Source organism: Rhinolophus sinicus, chromosome 2 (assembly GCF_057876585.1).
Source record: "Rhinolophus sinicus isolate RSI-liver-muscle chromosome 2, RSI-T2T, whole genome shotgun sequence".
Classification (NCBI taxonomy): domain Eukaryota; kingdom Metazoa; phylum Chordata; class Mammalia; order Chiroptera; family Rhinolophidae; genus Rhinolophus; species Rhinolophus sinicus.
The window spans coordinates 105,508,867-105,521,692 of record NC_142502.1 but is presented as its reverse complement, the minus strand read 5'-3'; the positions used below and the strand labels follow the sequence as shown (position 1 = coordinate 105,521,692).

The following is a 12,826-nucleotide window of genomic DNA, read 5'->3' as shown; positions in this document are numbered from 1 at the left end:
AACACCCATATGCTCATGTCTTAGATTTAATAATTGTCCACATTTTGCCGTATTTGCTACATCTCTTTTTTGCTGAAGCGTTTTACGGTAAATTACATACATTGCATGTTTTTACCTCTAAATACTCGTTATACATCTCTAAGACATAAGGATATGCTCCTGTGTAGCCATAATACTGGTAGCACACCAGCTAATACTTTCGTAACAGCACCCACTGCCCAGTCCTTAGTCAGATGTGCCCCATTGTCCTCAGTCTATCTTTGACCACTGGTTTCTTTAATTCAGGATCCAATCAAGGTCCACATGTTACAGTTAATTCTTATGCTTCTTAATTAAATCTCCTTTAATCTAAAACAGTGCTCTGCCCCCGCCTCTTTCTTTCCCACCATGATACTGAGTTCCTGAGACGGGTTAGTTTTTCTGTAGACTCTCACTTGCTGGCTTCGTGAGGGCTGCGCTTGCTGCTGTTGCCCAGAGAGCTGCACGGAGGCTGGGAGCTGGGCTGGCTGGATGTCAGGGCCTGTCCTGCTGCAGCCCCTGTCGCCTCAGTGACCATGTCAAGTAGGACAGGCTGAGAGCCCAGTGCCGGGTTGTGGAGGCCAGGAGAAAAGCGTGGGCCCTGCAAAGCCAAGGCCAAGGTGTAAGGCGAGGGCTGGCTGGGCAGCCCCTGGTCGGACTCCTCTGTCTCAGCTTTCCCTCTTATCTCTCCTGCTCCCTCCCTCTTCTCCTTGGCCTAACATATGTCTTCCCGTGTTCCCAGCAGCCCTATTGAGACCCTAGGACTTACCAGAGCCCAGCCAGTCCTGAGAGTCAGAAATTCAGTGACCTGGAGGTTTGCACACGGGCCAGGGATTTTTATTTCTATTGGGCTAAGTTCAGTCATTGTTGCCACCTCCATTCCTCGCTGGTGAGACCCTTGGGGGTTCTCTGAGCGGGTGGCTTACTGTCTTTTCTAGGCTTAAGCTGTCTGAAGGGATGAGGCATGCTTGGTTTGAAATTCCATATACTGTGTGTTCCCTTGGGTAGCACAAGGTGGATCCTTGGTAAAGAAAGATAGTAGAGGTTAAGTAAATGGATTTTTGTGCAGGGCTGCTGAAGTGAATTTCTTTTCTGTGATGAGCCAGGGATCCCAGCCAGTGAACTTGGGTTCCTCTCCCAATAGACCTCTCTACTGCTATCTAGTGGGTGTGACTTTGGGTATCTGGAGAAGAGCACTCTAAGGCCCCCCCATCCACCACCAGCCAATCCCTGTGTTCTGGCAGTGCCTGCATAGGGCGCCGTCTCGTTGGCTTTATCCTAGAGCTGTGGGGTGGTGGGCAGTGCCCTGGGCTGGGAGTCAGGAGACCTGGGGTCTGGAGCTGGCTGCTCCTAACTTGTGTGACCGGCTCTGCTCATTTCCCCGCTCCATGCCTCAGTTTCTGAGCTGGATTGGGGAGGGGCTGTCTAGGGTCCCTCCGGCATTTGCCCAGTCGTGATTTCTTCATCCGGAGCTGTTCCGATGGAGGCGTGGCAGGTGCAGGCTCTGATTCTGGCCTGTCTGCGAGTTTCCCACCCCACTCCTAGCTCCCTCCTTCCTCCTCCTTATCTAATCTTTCCAGACGGCACTGACCCGCCCATTGCCTTCTCCATGGCTCCCACCTGGATCTCAAAGTCCAGCCTGGGCAGAATGGAGCCACCCAGGTCCCTGTATGCATCTGACCTTCTCTCTCCTTCAGACCGAAGTCTTGGGTGCCGACCCGAAGGGCGTTTCAGGGACAGTGCCCTCCACACCCTTCTAGAGCAGTTGTCAACCAGTTCCTCTGAGGGTCCTGCAAGGGGGCGGGAATTCAAGGGTGTAGGCCATGGCTGCTGTCCTCAGAGTACCGGGTACCTGCATGGTGGGTAAAATCTTCTGTGGTGGGGACCACACCCAATGCATAATCTGCTCTGAGTGAGGTTTTATTGAGTGGATGGTGGCCTGGGTTGTATATGTGACCTGGGTACCTTCTACTCTGTGAACCTCATACTGGACTGTGGTAAGAATGGCATGAGGTATTGGATGTAAAAACGATGTATAAATTAGAATGTGTTCTACACGTTGGAGGGTCAGTTTTTCTAATGCAATCCAGGCTGGGGTGCCACCTGCCTTTAGATGAGGGGTGATGCCTGTGGTGGGAATGGGCCGGGAACTCTGCAAGAGTTTAAGCGCCGCCTTCCAGAAGGTGGGACTCGGTGGGGTTTCGGGGTGTGCAAGATGCAAAGGTGAGATGGTGAGCTTGGTGGGCTGGCAGGACCTTGGGTGGAGGCGGAGGAGCTCAGGAAACGGGAGAGTGAAGCGATGCAGCCACCTGCCCCTGGAGAGCTCGGGTCCGGTTACAGGGAGCCAGGTGCGTTACCTGAAGCCCAGCACCTGTGCCGCGCTAGTTTAATAAACAGGTGCCCCCAAGAGGAAGGGAGGTGGGCTTGGGTGCCACCGGGTGGGGAGGGGGAGGGGTCCTCCGGGGCAGCCCTCCTCCGGGGCAGCCCTCCATGGACGGCCGAACCCCAGAGGGGAGGAAGTGCAAGTGCGTGCGCAGGTGGCAGGTCGCCCACCCCGCCCCCGGGCGCCTCTGGCGGTGTCCCAGCGTCTCCAGCATCCCGAGCTCGACTTGCTGTCAGAGGCAGGCCAGGGCGACGGCTGCACGTGGGGCGGGCGAGTTTCGCTCTGTTGTAGGGGGCGGGGCCCAGTGGCCCTAGTGCATCGTCTGGGGGCGCACTCCGGGGTCTGCCGGGAACACAAGTTCGGGCCTGAACCTCCGAGGCCCCTCCTCCCTCAAAACTTACCCATCAGGTGTCCCGGCCTCGGGCCTCCCTCTGGCCTCAGGTTCCCCTGCAGCCCATCTGATAAGGGCTTGCCTGCTTACCTGTTAATGGCTTCGTGCTGCACCCTTCCCACCCTCTCCACCCTCCCACGCCTGATAACACCTTCTTGGGATGCTTCAGTCCTAATGCATGTGTACGGAGGAATGAAGAGGCTTTGCGGGGCGCTTGGGGACATCTGGGACTCCAAACATACTGCAGATGGCCTTTGCCTACAGGCTAAGGTGGGGGGCTGCCCTAACAACCAAGTGTGAAATAAAAAGACCTAAGGCGCCACCCCTGGAGCTTCTTGGGGAGGGATACAAGGTGTAGCCTAGAGTTCGCAGGCCATGTTGATTCTGCTAGTTGGGGACCCATGTGTGGACTATAGGGGTGTGGAATGTCAGAGCTGGGAGGAACCCCTGAAAGTCCCATCTACTGACCTTGCTTTCCTGGGGAACCTCCCTGCCTTTCTTATCCTCCCACATGGCTTGCTTCTGTGTTCTGGTTCCTTACACAGCCCGTTCCTGTCCCCTCCTGGCTGTGGGTCTGGGGTGTTTCCTTCTCACCCTTGTTTGAAGTCCTCCTGGAGGCCATGCTCCCCTCCTGACCAATCCTGCCCCTTCTCTAAATGCCTTCAGTTTATGCTCCCAAAATGTTTTCTGGATCCCTGGACGCTGGGGAGGGGCTTAGCTGGAGACATCAGGGCTTCAGAAGCTGTGCCGGAGGGGGTGAGGACAGATGGACAGCCGCGTCATGGCCAGGTGGATTTGTGCTAGGGCATTAGGGAAAGCATGCCCGGCACCTGAGTTTGCATGACAAGGGGAAGTGTGGAGGGGCCTGGGGTGAGGATGGGTTTCTCCTCTGACGGGAGTCTGTGAAGAGGGCCTTTACAAAGTCTTGTGCACTGGTCAAGATAGGGGCGGTGGGGGGGCTGCCCAGCCTCTCCTCAGCCGTACCAACTTCCATGCTGCCCTCTGGCTGCCCAGCACCCCTGGCAGTGCCAGGTCCCAGGCCTGGGCCAACACTTTCTCCCCTCCCCCACCAAAAGTTACCCTCCCTTGGTCCCCTCCCCTTAGGGCTCTGCTAAGAGACAACCAGCTAATCTGATTCACTAATGTCTTACAGGAAATGCTATGAATCATTCAAGGCTCTGCATAGCTCCTGCCTCTTCTTTCACACCTTCTCTGATTGGCGAAGCTCTGACCTCTCCCTTCCCTGCATTCAGACGAAATCCACAGCTGGTATCACCAGTTGGCATCAATGCATATTCCTTATATCATTAACTCTTCTGAGTATGTGACTGGTCTTCCCAATGAGATTTTAAACTCCCTGAGGCAGGGACCTTATCTTTTGCTTCTTACTATGTACTTCCCTCAGCAGCTGGTAAAATGTATTAATCCACTCAGTATGTCTTCCTGTGTGCGTGCTCTGTACACGGCAGTGGTCTACATGTTGGATACAGCAGGCGGCAGGACAGACGAGCTCCTTGTCCTCATGGAGCTTCCGTCCAAAAGAAATTAGTGAAATATACAGCAGGCTCTGGAGAACAGTGAGGCAGGGAGGTGGATAAGGAGGTGGGAAAGAGCAGTTTACAGTTTTAAAAAGGATGGGGGAGGGAGGGTGTCCAGGGGAATGGGCCATTGGAACCAGAATCTGAAGGTGAGGGAGGGAGCCAAGAGGGTACCTAGGGGCAGAGGGTTTCAGGCAGAGGGAAGAAGCAGTGCCAGCTGTCCTGGAAGGTTTCAGGGGCCTGGAGGAGGGCTGTGGCTGAGCAGAGTGGACTCCGGCAAGGGGACGAGATGAGGTTGGAGAGGTGAGGGTTGGATTATGTGGGGTCTTTCAGGCCATTGTGAGTTCTTGGCTTTTACTCTGAGACGAGCGGTTCTAGGGTTCTGAGCAGAGGACTGCCCTGACTTGACTCACCTTTTAAAGAGATCGCTCTGTTGCTGTGTGGGGAGCAGGCTGTAGGGGGAAGGCTGAGGGGGGGTCATCAGGAACCAATGAGGAGGCAGTTACTGAAATCCAGGTGAGAACTGGTGGGGGCCTGTACTGGGTGGTTGGTGGCAGTGATGAGAAGAGGGCGGATTCTGCACGTGTCTTGAAGATAGAGCCCACAGGGTTTCCTGACAGAGTAGGTGTGAGAGGTGAGTGGAAGGAGCCAAGGATTGGCCCAGGGTCTTTGGTCCGAGCAATTGGAAGGATGGGGTTGCCATCAAATGGGGAGGACTTCAGGAGGGGCACGTTAGGTGGGAGACCAGGAGCTCGGTTGTGAGCTACAGGTTGCGATGCCTGTGGACGTCTAAGTGGAGATGTGGAGTAGGCAGTGAGATCTCTGAGTCTGGCGTTTGGGGGAGCGGAATGGCACGGGGTGTGGGAGTCATCGGGGAGTGTATGGAAGTGGTGCTTTGAACCCATGAGTCTGGCTGAAATGAGCAAGGGCGTGAGTGCAGATGGAGAAGGGGAGAGGGCCAAGGACAGAGCCAGTGCTGGAGGCCGGGACAGGGAAGGAGACCGAGAGTGTCCTCGCAGAGCAAGCCGCCCTGTCCCCTCCAGGCCACTCTGATGCTGCACAGCCTGGCTTCAACGCCCAGCTCTGCTGTTTGCTCGTTGTCTCTGAGATTGTTTGACCTCTCCCTACTCTGGTTTCTCGGTCTGCGACGTGGATATAATAACAAAGTAGATTTAGAAAATTAAACAACATATGAAAATATTAGAAACAAAATACTGCTTGCTATTGTTATTACTATGGGCCGCATTGTGTCAAGGACTGGTGATGCCAAGGGGAAAAACACAGGGTCCTACCTTCAAGGAACTCCTCGTCAACACGGGAAGTGGTCACAGTAGAAAGAGATGGCAGCAGGTGAGGCCAGGGCCAGGTGCTGTGGGAACACAGCGGGGTGGGGGCAGAGGATGGGGAGGCACTGGGCAAGGAAGGCTTCACGCAGTAGGAGAGAGGGGCTGAGGCTGGAAGAATGAACGGAGGTCTGGGGCTTGGAGGGGAGCCAGGGTGGGCTGAGTATGAAGGGCATTGCAGGCTGCCAGGACCATTTCTGTAGAGGTGAGAGCTCCAGGGACCGTGGGCTCAACTGGAGGTCTAGCATGGCTAGGGCAAGGATGCTGTGAGGCTAGAGGGGGGAATGGGTGGAGGTCAGATTAGCCAGCCCAAGGAGGGGAGGAGCAGAAGGAGGCTTTAGAATTAGCTCTGTGACTGCAGGCAAAGTGTTCAACTTTCAAACCCAGTTTTCTCCTTTGTAAAATGGTGCTAATGACTAGCCCCTTGTGGGGAAGTTGGTGAGAATTCAGGGGTAACAGTTGTGAAGTGCTGAGATAGAGCTGGCCTCTGAAATGATGAGTTATCATTACTTTATTCTAGAGGCATAGAATGAATGGATGGATGGGTAGGTGGGTGGCTGGATGGATGGATGGGTGGGTGTCCTCCAGATATTCAAGATTAATCCCAGTAAGGGGAGAATTTCAGGCCCAAGGTGGTCAAAGAGAAGGGTGTGAAATGGGGGCTCACTGAGTTTGGGAAGGTGCTACAAGGTTTATTGACCTGTCTTTGAGACCCAAAGGCTTGTCCCCCTAGTTTGGTGTCTCCTAAGCTACTCTCATCTGTCCATCTGCCCCCAGTCTCTCTCTGCCTGTTTCTTATCCTATTTGTCTTTCTGCCTCTATTTGTCTTTTCCATCTCTTTCTGTCTCTCCCTCCCTATGCTCTAACTCTCTCTCTCTCTCTCTCGCTCTTTGTTTCTCTTTCTGACTTGGTCTTTGTCTCTCTTGGTCCCTTTCTCTCTCCATCCTCCATCACCCACTGCCCTTTTAGGTCTGCGCAGTAGGGTCTCAGGGTTATGACAGGAGTTATATCTATAGTGTGTGTGACAGCCCAGACTGGCAGCAGACCCCCACAGGACAGCTCTAGCTCCAGCCAGGGGACTGGGGAGGGCTGGATGTGTCTCTCTGCTTTTCCTGGGGGCTCCCCACCCCCACCCCAAGAGATCTTGCCTTTTAACCGTGGTGCCAGGAAAGGGAGTGACGATGGTGAGGGGTTTGTCAGTGATGGAGAGGTTACTTTGGTGGCCTCCCTGGTGCCCTGGGATCCCCTGCCCTGAGGGAGGGATGCTGTGAGGAGATGGGGCTCTTCTCTCCCGCTGACCGAGCTACCTTGTCCCCCAGGCTGGTGGATGACCGCTGTGTGGTGGAGCCTGCAGCTGGGGACCTGGACAACCCCCCTAAGAAGTTCCGAGGTAAGACCTCCCCTCCCACAGCAAACTCCCCCCCCCCCTCCAGCTGCTGAGTCTTGGACCTGGGACTGAACTCATTGAACCGCATTGAGCCCCCACGGGCTGGTCAGGCAGGGCTGCCTGCAGCCTTCACACTGCTGTCTGGACCCCTCCCATCCACTTGCACTGGCACCATCTTGGCACTGATGGTGTCTCCCTTCATTTCTTTGGGGCCACGCCCCACATCTCAGGGGCACACCCATTTCTTGCCAGGGACCCATTCTCCCTGGAACTCCCCACCAGCCACAAGGCTTTCTTTGTCCGTAGAACTGGGCGTTTTCTGAGGGAACAGGGGAGGAAAAGAGAATTCCCTCAGGCATTAGGAGGCCCAGGGTGAGAGCTCTTCTCTGTGCCGCTGTCTCATCTGTGTGGTGAGAGGAGTGGACCTGATGGTCTCTGGGTCCCTTCTCCTGACCCCAGGTGTGTCCTCAGCCCCATGTGGTGTGGATGATCCTGCCCCAGGGGGCTGTGGAGCCCAGACCTGGCTCTGCTGAGTGACCCCGGGCACATGCCTGTCTTCTCGGGCCTCTGTGCGCTCTGTGGTCAGCGGGAGGGTCCTTGTGAGGATTAAAAGGTATCCTGCTGTCACTGTGCCCAGCCAGGGTAAGGTGTTACTGTGATTACTGAGGAGGCTGAGAGTCGCACAGACGATCCTGGGCGTGGTGGGCATGGTGGGAGCAGGCAGGGACATGCCAGCCACCCAGCCACCTTGCCTGCCCACGAGGCTGCTCCTCTGAGGAGAGATTAGCTGGAATTGTCCTCGGCAGGGTGCTGGGAGGGGAGCAGGATTGGAGATAATCCTGTGGCCTCCTTGGCTGTCTGTCTGTTGTGGGCCTTGCCCATCCATTGCAGTGTGGAGAAGATGGGGGTTCCTCCCAGCCTGCAGAGGGGCCCCGTGTCTACTCTTCTGCTCCTGCTTCTATCATGGGCCCCTGAGTGGGAGCTTTGCTTACCGGTCTTAGGGGACGTGCGTGGATGTGTGGCAGCTCCCTGTGGCACTGGGCTTTCCTCACCACTAGAGACCCCTCGCCCTATACCAGCCAGGCTGCTGCCTCTCCACCTCATCGCCTCCCCCTTGCCTCTCACTTTTTCTTTCCAGCCACACCAGCCTCCCTGCTGTTCTTCATATGTGTCAGCCACACCCCCACCTCTGCCCCTTTGCACTTGTCCCTCTGCCTGCAAGGTTCTTACCTCAAATATCCGTGTGGCTCGTGCTCTCATTGGCTTCAGGTCTCATATCCTCAGTGGGCGTTCTCTGATTCCCCCTCCCAATATAAAATTGCTCCTCCCCCAAAGCTCCCTTCCCAGCTGTCTTTTCTCCGTGCCATAAATCTGACAGTCTGCATGTATTTTGATTATCTGTTTATCATCTATCTCCCCCGCTAGAATGTCAGCTCCACCAGGGCAGGGACTTCTGTCTATTTTGTTCACTGTTTCACCTGCAGCGTCTGCCACGTAGTGGGTGCCCAGTACATGTGATGAATAAATGCATGCACCGGCCCCCTCCTCGGGCTGCCTCCTGACGCCGCTGCCTCTCTCTGGCTGCTCTGGGTCCCAGTGTCCTCTGGTGGAGCCCAGCCTGGAAGGTGCTGGGCCCAGGTTCTGGGGTTTCAGGGTGCTGCAGGCCTTCTGCGTGGAGGCACAGAGCTGACCATGCCTGTCCCTGGGTCCTGAGGGTTATGCGTAGGTGGAGAAAGGGGCCGTGGGGTCTCCTGCAGCCAGAAATAGAGTTTTGTAGCTACTGATGGAGGGGGCAGATTTCTGCTCTACTTGAGGGAGTTAGGTAAATTCTTGGAATAACTTAGTAAGAGAGAAAGTGGTGAGGATCCTGAGGGTGGGCCGTGCCAGGGCAGCGAGGGGACGGAGGCTGAAGGGAGAAAGTATGTGGGTGTGTGGAGGTACATGCATGCAGCTTTGTGGTGTGACAGGTGGTGACAGGGAAGTGGGTGTGGAAGAGGAAGATTTGCCCTAGAGTTTCAGTGGACAGAGTTTGGGGCCAATTTTTGACAACTAAAAAGCCACTTAGCCGAACAAATGCTCCTTTGACTTCTTGCCTTCCTTCCCATCATTCCTTCCCAACTCCCTCCTTTCTCTTCCTCTCTATTTTCCCAAAGCGCATGAGCAGGGCCCTCCCCAGCATCGGGGAGCTGCCCAGTGGTCCCCGTAGCCTTGCTGGGCCCAGCCAACTCTGTGATGGAAGAGGGGACGGCCTCCTGCCTCTGCCCGCCCTCTCCGCCCCAGGCCCTGGCCTGTGGTGCTGTGGTGAGGCAGGCACAGGCCCCCCTGTGGCCCCCCTGTGGCCCTGTTTGGACCTGAGAAGACCCAACCTTCTGGGACAGACCCAGGTCTCCGTGCTGCCTGTGGCTGGCGGGTTAGAACTTGGGGCAAGAGATGGACTCCAACGTCTTCAGTTGAGCCCAGAGAAGAGAAAGGTGGAGCTTGGCCTCACACCCAGGAGTCCTGGCTCTCCTTGTTCTCTGACTCCTCTGCAAACACCCTGGCCCTGGGGGAGGTCCCAGCAAGGGCGTGGGGCCATGGCACGCATTTTAGAAGTTGGCAATAGGCTGTCAGAGATGGCTGTGTCCTGAGGCCCCCAGTGTTGTCCTGCCATCTTGGGGTGTGCTAGCCATTGCTGGGAGCCGTGGGCTGTCCCCCCTCCCCACAGCCCACTACCAGTTCCAGGCTGACTCCTCTTCACCTCTTGATTCTGGAGATACCTAGGCTGGGCTGGCAAAGCCCCGTGCAGCCCCCACCCTGTCTCCATCAGCCTTTGATTGGCTCCTTGCTTGTGGTTTCAGTTCTAGCCTTCTTCCAAGGTCATCCCAAGCCCTAACATGTTCTGGGAATTCTTCCCAGAGTCTGCAGAGCCCTGGGAGGCCCAGGCTACTGGTGCCCCAGTGTGTAGGGCGCCCCATGTCAGCCCTGCCTTCCCGACCTCTGCTTTGCTGTAGGGGTCTTGGGGTTGTGGCTGCTCTGAGTCATGCGTGGCTGGCCTGCCCTGCGTCTGGGCACGTTCCCTCCCATGAGTCCTTGCTCTTTCTCCTCCTCTTCCACGCTGGGTCGATGGCTGACCCTCGCCTCCCCCTCTACCTCAGGGAAGCTCAGAGGTCACAGTCCCAGCTACAGGGACCCCAGGAAAATGTGTAGGGTTCAGTTACCCACCCAGACCGGCGGGGGCAGTGCTGGGAAGGGGGCTGATGAGGTGGCCCCCCTATGCTTGCACGGCCGGGGTTCCCCCCTGCCAGCCTTATGCCTCTGCTCTACCTGTCCATCTTCCAAGCCCAGTTTATTGTTATTTTCATTATTATTAAGCCATACTTTAACTCTACACAAAAATAAAGAGAAAAATAACACACACCTATGTACCTATTATTGTGTTCCGTTGAATCCTTTTTACCCTGTTTATTTCAGATGTTTGCATTTTTAAAGAGATAGCATCTTATGCCTGTAGTGGCAGCCCCCTGAGTCTTCTCCCTGATCCTTTTCCCCTCGCTCCCTCTGCAGAGGCAAACACTCTCAGAAACCGGTGTGTGTCATTCAGGGGCCTATTTTCATGCTTTTGCTATTAATGCATAGGGCTATATCCATGAATGATATGGGGGATTGTTTTGCATTTTACACCCCTGTATAATAAAGGTAGTCTCCTGTGTAACTCTGCACTTTTTTATTCTGCACTGGTTTTGAGATTTATCCATGTTGACACTTGCGGTTCTAGTTCATCTGTTTAATTGCTATGTAATAATATTCCACTGGGCAAATAAACTGCAATCTATGTATTGGTTCTCGTTTCCAGTGTTGGTAATGCCTACGATGCTGCAGTGGGTGGTCCGTGCATGTATGTACATCTCCTCGGGCTCCTGTGCAACGGGCTGGTGGGTGTGTTCCCAGGGCAGCCATTCTATTTTTCGTTTTCTTTTTTTTAAAGATTTTACTGGGGAAGGGGAACAGGACTTTTCTTTTTTTTATTGGGGAACAGTGTGTACTTCCAGGACTTTTTTCCAAATCAAGTTGTTGTCGTTTCAATCTTAGTTGTGGAGGGCGCAGCTCAGCTCTAGGTCCAGTTGCCGTTGCTAGTTACAGGGGCGCAGCCCACCATCCCTTGTGGGAATTGAGGAATCGAACTGGCAACCTTGTGGTTGAGAGCCCGTGCTCCAACCAACAACTGAGTCATCCGGGAGGCAGCTCAGCTCAAGGTGTCATGTTCAACCTTAGTTGCAGCCTTCGGAGTTAGGAGCATGGAGCTCTAACCGCCTGAGCCACCGGGCCGGCCCATTCTATTTTTCAAGGAGTGGCCCTGCTGCCTTCCTTAGGGGCTGTGCCTGCCCCCCCCAACTCCACAGACTGTGGGTGTGGCCCTCCTTCCTCTATCCCCGTCCTTGCCCCCCTTGGTTTTGTCCCACTTAAATTTCTTCCAGCCCAATGGGTGTGAAATGGCATCTCACTGGTTTTAACAGGCATTCCTCTGGCTATGGGTGGGATGGAGCATCTTTTCATATGTTTATTGGCTACTTACAATTTTGTTCTTAATCTTTTTCCTTTTTATAAAAGTAATACAAAGACTTGCCCTAGGATGAAGATGAAAGCAGTGATGCCCTCACCCCACCCTCGCTCACCTCCTGCCCCCCCTCCATATGAGGAAATCTGACTAGGTAATTTATTCATACAGTTAGGACCTCAAAACATGGTGCAAATATACACTGGGAGTGGCTCCCACTGCCCTGCCCGCCTCACTGTTGTTCCTCAGGTAACCAACCACTTTCTTTAGTTTCTTATGCATCTTCCAGTGTCCTCGATGCAAATACAAACACGTATTCAGATTTCCCTTCTGTTCTAATACAAAGGTAGCATTCTCTGTACACTATTCTATTCTTTGTTGTTTTTACTTTATACATCTTACTATGGATCGACCCTACTGGAGATCTTTCCATACTAGCATATAAAAATCTTGGACACTCTCTTTTTTTCATTTGATAACTCATTTTTATTCCGTATCCTGGACAAATGTGAAAATAATGTTCCTATCGATTATGTAGTTTTAAGCATTTAAAAAATATTTATTTTTTGAATTGTGGTAAATATTCATGATACAAAGTTTACCATCTTAACCGTTTTTAGGTGTACAGTTCAGTGACATTAAACACATTCTCACTGTTATGCAGCGATCACCACCATCCATTCACAGAACTTTTTTCTTGTAAAACTGAAACTTTCTACCCATTAAATAATAACTCCGCTCCTCTCCGCTCCCCCTCCTCCAACCGCCATTCTACTTTGCATCTCTATGGATTTGACTATTCGAAGTACCTCCTATGAGTAGAATCATACAGTATTTGTCCTTTTGTGACTGGCTTATTTCACTTAGCATTATGACATCAAGGTTTACACACGTTGCGGTGCGGCCTGTGTGTGGATTTCTGACCTCCCTCTCCACAGCTACAGAGCCTTCCATTATGTGGCTCTACTGTGTTACTTAACCCGTCCCCTCTGATGGGTACTTGGCTGTTTCTAATCTTTATCATGCCTGCCAGCACTGCGGGGCAGGCCCTTGTCCCCGGTCATTTTGTACAAATGCAGACGCATGCACTCTTAGAATGAATGACCAGCGGTGAGAGTGCTGAGTCAAAGGGAGGGCGCATCTGTGATTCTGAGCAAGACTGCCAGTTGCACCCCCACTGGGGATGCCCCACTTTGCACCTCCTCCTGCAGTGTAATAAGAGAAAGCAATCC

At 53.8% G+C, this 12,826-nt stretch overlaps 1 protein-coding gene across 2 annotated transcripts in view; it reads left to right on the top strand.

The window, feature by feature from the left end:
- Positions 1-12,826, top strand: part of ITPR3 (inositol 1,4,5-trisphosphate receptor type 3) — a 63,051-nt gene that overhangs the window by 6,653 nt on the left and 43,572 nt on the right. For both annotated transcript variants that reach the window (XM_088795826.1, XM_074332805.2), the window contains exon 2: positions 6,993-7,063. In XM_088795826.1, the coding sequence (XP_088651952.1) occupies positions 6,993-7,063 (71 nt within the window). The remainder of the gene's footprint in view (positions 1-6,992; positions 7,064-12,826) is intronic.